The following is a 14,007-nucleotide window of genomic DNA, read 5'->3' on the forward strand; positions in this document are numbered from 1 at the left end:
AAAACACTAGACTGCTTTCCTATACAAATAAATAACGTGCAGGGAACAACGACGCCTGCTACTGCAGAGATGTCAAGCTTTACACCTTCAACACGGCCACCTCGGGCATGAAAATTACAGTGAAACTGGTGTAAGTTACCGCATTCAACATGGCTGTCTCACTGAAACCCTGGCCTGTTGAGTAGCGTCATGGAACTAATGTAATTTACTCCACAGTTCGTCACACACTCGTTTTACAGGCTAAGTTACATTCCGTGACACGGGCATATTACGAGATACCTGCCTACAGTGGGAGGTTTTAAACTATCCGTGGTGGTGAAAGACAATAACACAGTGATTCGCCGTCACCGCTCGGAAGTCCTCTTTCTACTTTTATTACACTGACGTCCTATCGGCGCGTGACGCTGTCGTCACCCAGAAGCAGGAAGCGGCTGATCAAAAAACAAACTGGAGAGACCAGGAAATAAGACAAGAGTGCCACTAAGACAGTGCTGTTGTGAAGTACCACCAAAGGACCTTTTTGCCAAGCATCCCGTCACTGCCTGTGGAGATCAACAAGCGTCACAGACATGTCAAACATGGAAAGTATCCTCTACTGAGCCGGGTTCATGGGTGGTAGAGCTGTAAAGGGTGTATTGTGAGGACGAATGACTGGAGATGTGCAGTCTGGCGAACAGGGACAGAGAGGTTAGAATGGGGTGGGGATAGTCTTGATTACGGACAGGGATATGTAATAGGGCATTGGTGTTAGAGGTGTAGCAATGGGTTGTGGTCGGAAGACTGGGGACAGCTTGGTGTTGTATGTATGATGGTTCTTAGAAAAAAGTAACATTTTATGTGAAATATCTGAGTTTTTTTGTTCAATGGCACTGGTTTTCCGTTTTTCTTAGTATTTTTTTGGTTCTGCGGTAGCTATTGTCACTTTCTCTTTATAGCTAAGATATAGTGAATTTTAGGAAAATTATTATGAATGATTTGTTATGATTATTAGTGTACCAAGGCTTTATTTTCCAAACATCGTCACCGTTATTATTTTAGATTTTCTATTATGTGTTTCTACTGACATTTAAAGACGCTTCAAGTAGACCTAAAATGTTCCGTATCGTAGGGATGGGCAGGGTAATGGTAGTGTTTAATTGAAAGAGCTCCCCTTTAAAGGGTCCCTTAAAGGAAACAAAAAGGGAGGGGGGCACATTTAGTTGTGGAGAGTGTTCCAGTGTAGTAGACCAAGAAGCATCAAAGTTCTTAAACACTCTCGGGTGCTCAGTCTTTGGGTACAGATAGAGTTTGATTGGTTATAATGATTTCAGAAGTTTAAGCAATGCCCTGTGAACCCACCCCCGAAAAGTTTTGCTTAAGACTATCTTTTTGACCTAAGCCGATGACCGATTTTCCACAGCCCTTGCGATCGTTTTTTTTTGGGTTGGCCAAATATACTTTTAGCTTTCTGGTGGAGATTTTGTCCTAAACAAAAATATCTACGTTGGCTCTTTTCAGCCATCGATTTCTATGGGGTAGCCCTTTCCGCCATTACTGGATGAAAGTTGCTTTCATATTTTGGGTCAGCCCACAGATGCACTGTCTCTACACTGGTGTGCGTGCATCACCCCTCGGATCCCTTGGCCTCGTCATTACTAATGAGCTGTCTGTCACCTCGCAACAGGGATCAAAGCAGGAGGAGAATAGAATCCTAGCCCCATCCACCAAACCTTAGTGCCATAGAGGGGTTTGCACTCTTGGCTTCTCCTGTTTTGTTTCCCTGAAGCTAGGATGAGGAACGCTGAAGGTCTCTGCTGGGCTTAAAACCACCATACTTGAGGTTGTTACTTGCCTCGCTGTGCCAGAGAGTGGGCAAGCCTCTGTTGTGCTACCTCAAGGTAAAGGAGCTGGAACCATGGCACTGCTTCTTTACTGTTTCTGATTGTTCTTTTCCTCCTGTTTTACTGGTGGGGCTATCAGGCCGTTGAAAATGTCACTTCCCATGCTATTTCTTGTGAAACTGACAGGGGGAAAGCATCTGTCTTCAGCATATGTGCGTTGTGTTTTGACTCATGCTTGTGCAATAGAGTCTCTTCCAACTGCATGCCCTTCCTTTCATTTCGCATTCACTTTGGTAGTGTGTCGGGGGAATATTTAAATGCGGCAGGTGCGCCCTTATCAGTCTATATATAGATATTACTGCAGATTTATTGTTTTGGGGCAATTTGTCATCTTGGTAACCCTGACCTCGCGGGTAAACATTCCAGCAAGCGAGAAAATGTCCCCCCATTGACTTTGTTTGTCTCATCTCACTCTCCTGATCAGTCTCCTTCGCCCAAGCACTGCAGGCATGGGAGGGAAGATGAGTGTAGGAAAGTGCCTCCTGGTGACATGGTCACCCCCACTTTTTGCCACTGACTGGTACTGATGTTCTTGACGTAATTTGCACTGGGTTCCGCTTCCCAGGCCCCAGTGATCTTTCCCACAAATTGCAACATATTTAATTGTAACCCAGTTGGCAAGGCCTTTAGCACCCTGGTAAATGGTACCAAGGGCATGGGCACTAAAGATGGTCCCTACGGGCAGCAGCATGTATAATGCCATCCGAAGGAATCTGCATGCAAACTGCCATTGCAGGATGTGAGAAATGGCGCATGCCATTCTGAAAACTTAACATTGCCCACTCCCTGTGAGCAATGCAAAAGTACTCTACATGTGTTTATTTTTATATATATATATATATATATATACAGCAACCACTCGCCACTCGCACTAGCAATCCTTGCTCCACCAGGATACTGCCAGCACAGGAAACGAGAGCCGACCCAGGCTTGTGGTGAATAAATATTCTTTTAATATCGCCACCAGCAGTGCTCACTGCAGTTGCTCTCCACGGCCCGGCCTGTGATTGTGGCTTGGGCGTTGGGGGTCTGAGGAAATCTTTCACACGCAACATACGGACGGCACCTGCCACTACATGGCCCCCCCTCACAAGGCATTTCAAGCGCGCATTTGAAGCGCATCACTTACCCTGTTACGTTGACATTTTCCTGCTGCATGCTGGTAACTGTGGTCCCATACTGGAGCACAGCTGCCATGAGTTAACAGGTTCAGCTGCTCCCTTACTTATGGGAGGGCCTACGAACTGCTTGAGGAGGGAGAAGGTACAATCCGGTGGCGTAAGGTGTCTGAGGAAGGCTAATGTAGCTGAAATGCATCACGCAGCGCCACAGAGTGAGAATTAAAGATTTCTGACGGATTCCCCTAGTGTCCTTGGTCTACTTTTATCAAAGTGGTCTTTCTTCGCATTTTTACGTGCCTGCCAGGAGCACGTTTCAAGGACCCGTCCAGCAAAGAGTCTCGGGTTTCAGCTGGCAACAAACTCTGTTTTTATCAAGGAATTGATTACCCCGAGACCGCCACGAGAACAGGCCATGCAAGCGGCTGCTGTCAGTAGGCAGCCTGTGACTTCACGGGGGGTAGTGCTCACTGCAGTTGCTCTCCACGGCCCGGCCTGAACTGTGATTGTGGCTTGGGCGTTGGGGGTCTGAGGAAATCTTTCACACGCAACCTACGGACGGCACCCGCCACTACATGGCCCCCCTCACAAGGCATTTCAAGCGCGCATTTGAAGCGCATCACTTACCCTGTTACGTTGACATTTTCCTGCTGCATGCTGGTAACTGTGGTCCCATACTGGAGCACAGCTGCCATGAGTTAACAGGGTCAGCTGCTCCCTTACTTATGGGAGGGCCTACGAACTGCTTGAGGAGGGAGAAGGTACAATCCGGTGGCGTAAGGCGTCTGAGGAAGGCTAATGTAGCTGAAATGCATCACGCAGCGCCACAGAGTGAGAATTAAAGATTTCGGACGGATTCCCCTAGTGTCCTTGGTCTACTTTTATCAAAGTGGTCTTTCTTCGCATTTTTACGTGCCTGCCAGGAGCACGTTTCAAGGACCCGTCCATAACGTTTCGGCCTGCCCAGAAGCCTTGATCACATGACGCCATAGGAGGGGCATTTAATTTTTAAAGTGCAATTGTAACATGATTGGTAGATTTACAAGGGAGTACGTGTAGACATAGAAGACATACAAGATGAAATAAACATTGTCTCTGCATAACATAAATGCACAAAAAGTGTTTCATAACAACCTTTACACTAAAATGACACTATTTAAAATACAATCTATGTAAGATAGCATTTAAACAAGACATAAGGAAAAAAGCATGGGGCAAATGCGATGCAACACCTTCCGCTACATACCTCTGTAAAAGTATGCATTATTTTCCTTGATCTACGTATGCCCACCATGGAGCTCGCATACGATAATATAACCCTAGTGGGTAAAATCAGTGCCAATACAATGTTGGAAAGTCCTCCTTTATGTCATTATGAAACTACCAGTAAAGTGCTTAATGCTCATATTTCTAAGCTATATGGCTACACAATTACCTAAACATGCAACATTCTATAAAAAAAGAGAGAAAGGTGCAAAAAAAATTACAATGTGAATTACTGGTTTATAAACAAAAAAACAGTTTCATGATTTAAAATTGATGTTTAGCAACCTACAAGACCATTCTAACCGGGATTATTGGACTGTGCATACGGAATGTTGAGAGAGCAACACACCAAATTTCATTATCTCATCAATGAGTTAGTTTTAAACCCTTTTCAACTCTTATGATTCATAAGTGGTGATGAGGTGTGTTATCCCTTATTTAACTAATTCTGATGTTCTAAATTAGGAGGCTATAAATAGGTGTGGAAATCTACACTAGTGTTGAGACCTAAAGGTGACTTACAATCTAGGTCAGTCAGAACAAGCTTTATTCGATTGCATTTAAAAGCAACAAACGACATATAGTAAAAAATTGATTACAATTTTAACAAAGTTCATGAAGTTAAAAAACAATCGAGGGTTCAAATCTGTCAAGGTATCCACTGTACATACGTATAAAGGTTCACATCGGTATAAATCATACACAGTTTAAAAAGTTAAAAATGGTTAAAAAGTCAATAGCAGGAATGCCGGATGATAAGGTCACCCTTCCAGTTGTCTCGGGGATAGCGTCCTGGTCCTTGTACGCATGGCTGCGACCAGGAAGCTAACAACCCCGAAAATTGTCCTGGTACTACCTAATAACTGGAGATAAAGTAGAGCAGGCCGTACCTGGACGAAACCTGCATCTCTTAAAATGGGTGCTAAGAACCTCAATCTACTCTCTTTGTAGTGGCTACAAAACATGACAAAATGCATGAGGGTTTGCTCAGAAAAGTTATCACAGCTACACGAGGTAGACTCATCAGGAACACCCCACGCAGGAAAATCACCCAGGGAGTATTGGATTATGTTGAACCTAAATCTAATGAGCAAATGGCGATGGAATGGTCTGCTCACGATTTTTAGATAGGGTTCAATTTGGGGCGTGGTCAGAAGGAGAAAGTTGGCTCTAACTCTAGGTTTAGTTAGTTCTTTCTCCTCCCGTGTTTGAACTGCCCTCCTCATAAAGTTTTCTTTAATCCATTTCAGGTCTTCCTTAAGTATAGTGTTTGGGTGACTGAAGAGGTTTGGTCTGCCAAGTCTACCCATCTCCCCCTTTATGTATTCCAACCACGGGATTTTTGAGGCATTATCCAAGGACATACAGTCCCTGAGAATTTTATGGTTCAATATAATGTCCTTGTTAAGCCAAATTTTGGTCCAGCATACTAGGGGCGCTAATTGGAGCAAATCAGTGATATGTCCCAATCCTAACTCAGTGTGTATTGATAAGACTGGTGTGAATTGTGGAACGCCCAATAAGGACCTAAGAAAATGATTTTCTGCTGTCTGTAGTTTGCCGCAGTGTGAGTGGCCCCACAATGGAGCTCCGTAGGAGGCTATAGATAAACATTTGGTTTTGTAAACCTTCAATAATGCCTCCATCGGTCGAGACCCAAGACGCTTGGCAAAGCTCAAAAGTGCGGAGGTGGATCTAGTGACAGCTAAAGATTTTGCATCCACCTGTGGGGTCCATGAGCCCTTCTCTTCGAATATCACACCCAGGTAGGTAAACACTTGTACCCTCGAGATCCCCTCTTCGCAGCAGCTAAAAGATTTCAAATTTTTTGGTCTTTGTCGCTTCCCTACCAGCATGATGTGTGATTTTTTATTATTAACCAAAAGGTCTAACGAGGACATAAAGTGACCAAATGCATCAAGAAGCCTCTGTAACCCCACCCCTGTGCGGGCTAGGAGCACCGCATCATCCGCGTAAAGGAGTACGGGTACTGCGGACCCCCCCACATAAGGGATATCAAGTGTAGACCCCTCCAAGGCTTTGTCTAGGGAGTTAATATAAATAGTAAACAGGAGTGGGGCTAAAATACAGCCCTGCCTCACACCTCTTCTGGAGCTAAATGGTCTGGTGGTGCTGCCTTCACGGTTAGTTCTAATAGTAGCTGATAGGTCAGCGTGAAGGCGGCCAGGAAATCTACTAAGGGGGGATCAATCCCAATACCAGCCAGTATGGCCCATAACTTGGCCCTATTGACCAAGTCAAAGGCCGAAGAGAGGTCCATAAAAGCCAAGTATAAGTGGCCCTCCTTCGCTTAAGTGTATTTACTGACCAGCATGTGGAGGTTCAAACACTGCTCTATTGTACCTTGTTTCTCCCTGAAACCATATTGTAGGTCAGAGAGCACCCCCTTCTCCTTAATAATGTCGCCTAATCTGTGTAGAATGACTCTGCCAAGTATCTTTACGGCAGAGTCGATTAACGAGATCGGCCTGTAACAGGCCGGATCAGATCTTGAACCCTTCTTAAATATAGGGACAATGGTTGAGGTGGACCATGTTATTGGGAACCCCACATTAACAGTTGAGTTAAAAACATTAGTTAAGATTTTTGCCCAGAATAGTGACTGGGAGCTATATAGGTCTGCAGGGACTCCATCTGGTCCCGGGGCCTTGTGTTTAGTCATTTCTTCAATCGCCCTGATGACCTCAAATTCGAAAAAGGACAAAGGAGATGATTCAGTAAGAGGTTGATGGGGATGGGGTGTAGCTGGCAGATCTACACTATTATATATTTTGCTAAAGTGATTCACCCAGGCATCCTCAGGTATCACGCAATCTAAGACGGTGTTGTTAGAGGAGGCAAAGTAAGGGTGATTTAAAATCATCCAGAATTGGGAACTGTCTCTCCGTACACTAACCGATGTTAAACTATCCCAGGCCTCACTTTTAATTGTTTTTTTGCGTGTCTCGATGGCCTGCCTATATTCTTTTCTTAACCGGCCCACCAACTCCCTATCTCTAGGCTGATGTTTGAGTGCCAGAAGTAGAGCATTATGTTTTTTTGAACACTCCCTGTCAAACCATCTAGGGCTGGATGAATCGACTCGTTTCTTTGTGGTCGTCAGGTCATGGCTAATTTGTGTACATATAGAGGTGAAGGAAGTAATGATGGCAGTGCCCTCCGAAGTGCTGTCCGTGCAAATTGTAATGTCAGCTTGTCTGTTATATAGAAGGTTGTCCATAAAGTTCTCCGGGACAACCTTTGCCCAATTTAATCTGCCGCCCTGCTCCCTAGGGACAAGGGTGTCTCCACCGTCCCCCAGACGCTCAACCTGGGTGACAGAGTTGCTACCCATGTCCAGGGTCAAGACTACAGGATTATGGTCACTGAAGGGGGAAGTACATACTTCATAGGCTACCACCATGTTAATTAACCCAGGGGTAATGAAAGTGTAATCGATGATTGTACTGGCATCCCTGCCTACAAAAGTCGGTTCCCGCTCTTCACCCCATGACCCTTCAGCCTCGTATAAGTTTAAATTAGCGAGTAGGTCTTCCAGGTCCACCCCCTGAGCAGTGTGCTCAAAGTGAGTACTAACAGCTCCCGGGGGGCCCAGTACCTCTTTGGCTAAACAACCCCAGCCACATGGGTGAACGTTAAAATCTCCCATTAACAGGATATCGAATTAAGCATGTTGCTTTGACTTATATGATAATAAAAACAGAGATAGAGACTTTAGGTGAGAACAGTTTTTATCCCTTGTTGGGGCATTATAGAAATTAACTATCAAGGTTAGCGGAGAATTTGGCCTGGCCCACTCAATACATAAAATGTTATCAGAAGTACAATCGATCTTAGTTGTGACTCCCGCCAGTTTTAAAGAGAAAAGTATGTGGAGCCCTCCTTTGTGCCTACCACCCTCCCCGGGGGTTGCCTTGACTGAAAAACTCCGGAACCCATCCAAGAAAAAATTATCACTGGAATCCCATGTTTCTTGGAAACCCAGAATCTCATATTGGGACACAAAATTTAACCAACCAACGTCCATGGCTTTCTTCCCTAGCCCTGCGATATTCCAACTTACCACTGATATGTGGCAATTCCTAAGAGCAGGGTGGCCTCCATGGTGGGCGGCGTGATGGGTGGTTGTCAATCGTTGGAATCCAAGGGGGAATCCACGGGGGAGTCGGTGGAAAAGGTGGAGAACCTATTACTGAGTAAGATCCCTGCCCCCTGACTGCCAATGTGATGTTCTTGAGTGGGTGGAGCTACTACGGGATTTGGTCTCGCCCGCACTACAATCTAGGTCAATTATATACCTGGTTTCAAGGGCTCTAAGGATTGCTTCGCGATTACCACCTCTACGCAGGGGTGGAACCGCTTCAATTATAAAATTTCAGCAATTGACTCTCGTTTCCATGGTGCTCTTTAAAATGGCGTGCGACGGGATAAGCGGCATCGCCGGTGTTGATGGCCCTTATGTGCTGGAGTATCCGCTTGTGTGCCTGCAGCTTAGTGCTGCCCACATAGCGCAGGCCACAGGGACACTCCAGCACATAAACCACGTACTCCGTCTTGCACGTCAATTGTTTTTGAATCGGCCGGGGGAGCTCAGAAAATGGGGTTAGATATTCCGTTTTGTTCACCCCATGTTTACACGCTTTGCACGTGGGACATTTTCTGAATCCCTTGATAGATTTAAACCAAGGGATATTTGCTACAACCTCCGGACTGGATTTAACCAAAGCATCACTGAGAGACCGTGCCTTTCTGCACGAAATATCTGGCCTGGATGGCATGAGGTGGCCTATAACTGGATCATTGTTAATCAGATTCCAGTTTCTGGTGACAATCTTGCGTAACGCCTGAAATTGCCGATTGTACGTCAGAACTAGTCTGACTGGCTGGTTGGCGTTCTCAACCTCTGCTGCTTTTGATTTCCTCAGCAGCAGGGCCTCTTCTCTCGGGATGACATTAACCTTCCGGATGGCTATGTCCACGGCAGCTTCAGTGTACCCTCTGGCCAGGAAACAAGCTTTACTTTCCTTTTGAGCAAGCCCACATTGAGCTTCAGTGCTTCAAATACGTCTGATACGCAGCATCTCCCCATAGGGGATACTGCGGATCAGATGTGCCGGATGGTGGCTCTTGGCATGAAGCACCGTATTTCCAACCATGGGCTTTCGATATAGTGTAGTCTGTAACCTGTTCTGGCTAATAGACACCTCCACATCTAAGAAGCAGATATTCTCCTGACTCATGTTGTGGGTAAAGGCAAGATTGAACGAATTAACATTCAGCTGAGCAATGAAATCCAATGCCTCCTGCTGGGTACCCCGCCATATCAAAAATGTCATTGATATAACGGTACCAATGTACCACATGTTCAGCAACCACCGCAAGGTGTGTGCCATGGAGGACCTGCCTCTCCCAGTAGCCCATATGCAAATAGGCATAACTGGGAGAGAAGCAGGCCCCCATAGCCACACCCCTGATCTGCTGGAAAAATTGGCTGTTAAACTGGAAGAAGTTGTTATTCAAGCAAAAGGATATCATTGTAATCAACATTTTGTTGTGTTCAAAATATTGCATTGGTCTATTACCCAAGTAAAACTGAATTGCCCTCAAACCGTCCAGATGTCGAATACTAGTATACAGCGCTGAAACATCAAGCGTGATTAACCAGTACCCGGGTTCGCACTGAACAACATCCAACTTTCTCAAGAAATCACTCGAATCTTGTACAAATGATGGTAATGTTTTGACGAAATCCTGAAGAAAGAAATCAATGTATTTGGTGACATTTTCCAACAAACCCTCCCTGGCCGAAATGATTAGTCTGCCAGGGGGTTTGATGATGTCTTTATGTACCTTAGGGATCAAATAATACACTGGCATTACAGGGAAGCTTTTCTTGAGAAATTTAAATTCGTTAAGGCTCAGAAGACCAGCGCTCTTCCAACTCCATAATAAACTGTTGAGTTCATTCTGTGCCTGTTTGATGGTAGTGAGGTCACAGCGTTTATAGCAAGAAGCATCATTCAATTGGAGGTATGCCTCCTCCAAATATAATGCACATGACCAGAGCACGACATTTCCCCCTTTGTCGGCCTGGCAGACAATGATCGTGTTATCCGCCTGTAGTTTTTTTAACCAAGTTGTTGTATTGGATAATATGGGCCTCAAATTTGTGCTTCTCTTTCAGTGTTGAAATGTGCAATTTTTTGATCCCAGCTGTTGTTAATTCGTGAAAAATGTCTATGTTGTCGTGGACTATTAATGGTGTAAATGTCGATTTGGGTTTAAACTCAGTCAAACTTGGTGCATTCAAAACCGGCTGTTCCTCCAATGAACATGAAGGTGAAGCTTCATCATGCAATGCCATTAAATCTTGGAGCAATCCTACTTCACTGGCAACCGATCCCGGTATTGTTTGACCCCGAGGCATTTTCTGTGACTTTGATTGATACTGACTGCTCAAAAAATGCTTCTTTAATTTGAGTTTACGGGTGTATTTGAATATATCAACCCTGGTGATAGCATAGTTGAAATTGCTTGTTGGGCTGTATGTAAGCCCAAGTGACAGAACCTTGACATCAGATTTGCTGAGAACTGTGGAAGTCGGGTTGATGACTGATGGACCCCCTGCTAATGTCAGATTTTCTTTTAGCATTGGATTTATTTCCTTTGGTTCCATTTCTTTTTTGAATAAAACTTCTTCTTTGGCTGCTCTGCCCCGGCCTGCTTTCCGTCGTTGTTGCCGCTTGAAGTTGAGTTTTTGTTTGCGGTTTGGTTCGGTTTTCTTGGTCGGAGAGTCTCCCGCCGATCTTGCCGCAGGCAATCTACCTCCTGCGCGAGCGAGAATTTTATAAACCCCAACCTCGGGTCTGTTCTCATGCTGTCAGTATCCGACCCGCTATCTAGCATTGAGCTAGCATCAGACGCCGAAGATTGCGCACCAGAGGCTGACTTACCACCTGCCACTGCCAAGGTTGTGCTGGAATTATTTTTGTTGCTAGAAGCTTTAATAGCATCAAATTTTCTGGCAAACGTAAAGACACGGCCTTGTTGGTAGTCGACCTTGTCACGCTGAAATTTGTACGCCTTACGTTTTTAGGTTTCGCCTGGAGCACGGAGCGTTAGCTCCGCCTCCAGGAGAAATCTCTAGTCTTCAGTAAGGGACTCTTGGAATACGCCCTCTGTTCCATTGGCTAGCTCCATAAATGGAGGCTAGCCATTGGAACAGAGATCTGTCCGTCAAGGCCGGACCAGATTCGGGGGCGTTCCTGAGATTTTTTCCCTGGGCGTGCCGTCTGTGTAGTCATGCGGCTGTGGGCAGGGTTTCTTTTTTTTTGTTGACTAGGTTTTTTTGGCCATTCCGCGGCCGACCGCCAATGGAGAAAGCCTTCCCGACCCCCCTCCCGCTATCCGTTCCCGCCCCCCCGTGCTTCATGTTTTTGGAGCGCACATCCCCCTCCCGCTGTCCGTTCCCGCCCCCCCTGTGCTTCATGTTTTTCGAGCGCACATCCCCCTCCCGCCCCCCGTGCTTCATGTTTTTGGAGCGCACATCCCCCTCCCGCTGTCCGTTCCCGCCCCCCCTGTGCTTCATGTTTTTCGAGCGCACATCCCCCTCCCGCTGTCCGTTCCCGCCCCCCCCCGTGCTTCATGTTTTTCGAGCGCACATCCCCCTCCCGCTGTCCGTTCCCGCCCCCCCGGTGCTTCATGTTTTTCGAGCGCACATCACCCTCCCGCTGTCCGTTCCCGCCCCCCCCCTGTGCTTCATGTTTTTCGCGCACATTACCGCGGCCGTGGGCGGGGTTGCCGAAATGCCCGCTCCGTGCTGGGCCTCCGTTGTTCCCCAGGTGAGTGCTTGTTACAGTATGCTAACAGACGCGAAGGAAATATTCCTACTATAAGATGGCCGTTGTCACTGTCAATTAATACCCGCCCCCACCCCCTAGTTCGCGCAGGTCGTAGTCCCGACAACTTCCGCACTGAACTACTTAAAGATGTAAAGCCCGCAAACGTGGAAGCTGAGTCAGGAGATGAGAATATTTCCTGTTTCTTTTGTGTTGTAAAGTGGCGTGTCAACGCAAGGGCGGTGCTAGTGATGGTTCTGCCCACTACAACCTGCGCTTCCTGGTATATCCAAATACATTATCAGAACACCGGCGCACTTGCAAAAGTTTAACCCTCGGCACTGTTGACTTATTGAAGGTCCTCGCTAGCAGCAAACAGATCTTGGGCTGCCCATGGCAGAGAATGAGGACCACCCTAGCGAGTGGAGGAGTCGACTGGAGTCCGCTGTCCTCAGCAGCTTTCGACACTACAGGGACCTCTACCTGCCGAGTGTGAGGAGGACACGCAGCCAGGATGCATCAGTCGTGCAAGAGTGCACTGCCGATGGAGAGCACTCCAGCGCCCTGCAGTGCTTACCGGTTAGTGGCCCTGCCTCGTAAATGCAGATCTCACAAGTTTTGATGAATCACAGGGGAGTGAGATATATTTAATGACGCCAGAGAAAACGCTGCCACCCACCGTGACAGTATAAAAATATACAAGAAATTATCAATAACTTAAAAAGGAGTGACTTCGCAAAGTAGTAAGTCAGCTCTCTAATGTGTCCAAAGTGATCCCGTTTCTGTCAACTGAAGCAGTCTGTATGGGGACCTCGTGTAGTGGTTGGAAGAGCGTTAGGATTTCTCGCAGAAGTTGCTATTTCAGACACCAGCTATTTGAATAGTCCCATTTAGAGTTCAAGCTCTAGCCCTTCTCACCAGGTCTTTTTTTGTGAGAGGTAAATCCAACCCCGAAATGTGTGTCTCATTCGCAAAGAATGAGACTTGATGTCTCTTCTTGCCAGCATTCTACGGCTAAAAAGATGTAGGCCTTTTCCGTTACAGTAACGGTTTGGTCACAGTAAACAAAAAGGCGGGGCAAACTCATGATGTAAAATCACATCATATGACAATAAACCGAGACTTTGCCCTTCAGAGAGGGTCACAAACAATGTTTAAAGCTGTTCGCGCAGTGAGGCTGTTCCATGGGTAGGACTTTGTGCTCCAAAACGTACGTCTGGCAGTTTATGATGAGTCTGTATAATGCAAAGATGCGAGGATCCACTTAGTGTTGTTTTTTATATGCTTGGGCTAGCAACAATATTTTCCATTTCTAACATTTTGCATTGTAATTAACATCTGACATAATGCAGTGCTAAAAACACAAGTAAAACCAATTATTATTGTATGTATCAGTATAGACTAGAGCAGCCACTGCATACAAAATCACCAGCAAAGGAGGGTAAAACTAACCTTTCTCCTAAAGTGCAATATATACTTATAGCCAAAACTATCTGAGACAACTCATATACTCTAACCAGATAACATTTTTATCTCCGCTAAAGTGCAAATGCAATAGAAAGTGCTTAATCTTGTTCTAAGAAGTGCACTACAGTCTTGTAAATTTATGTAAAATACAGGTAAAAACATTGTCCCCGTCGCTATTTTTTTCCCATTTTTCTTTTTTTTCAAAAGATCAGCGTGTTTGGGAAAAAGTTCAGGCATCAACACAAATAGCACCTTGCTGAATTCAGATTTTTGTCTGCTTTTCAGAAATGTATAGATCCGGGTTCACCAATGGGTGTTGCACTTGTTTCCACCATGAACAGCAAATAGATTGAAAACACAAACATTTGGAAAAATTGACTTCTTCTTAGAACAAGCATTTACAATGCAACGGTTTCG

General features: G+C 45.7%; 1 protein-coding gene across 1 annotated transcript in view; it reads left to right on the plus strand.

The window, feature by feature from the left end:
* The first annotated feature begins 403 nt into the window (after positions 1-403).
* Positions 404-14,007, plus strand: part of CHMP1B (charged multivesicular body protein 1B) — a 218,790-nt gene continuing 205,186 nt past the window's right edge. The window contains exon 1 of the mRNA XM_078688513.1: positions 404-585. Within this exon, the coding sequence (XP_078544639.1) occupies positions 570-585 (16 nt within the window). The 5' untranslated portion in view covers positions 404-569. The remainder of the gene's footprint in view (positions 586-14,007) is intronic.

The sequence above is a fragment of the Lissotriton helveticus genome, chromosome 4_1, assembly GCF_964261635.1.
Source record: "Lissotriton helveticus chromosome 4_1, aLisHel1.1, whole genome shotgun sequence".
Classification (NCBI taxonomy): domain Eukaryota; kingdom Metazoa; phylum Chordata; class Amphibia; order Caudata; family Salamandridae; genus Lissotriton; species Lissotriton helveticus.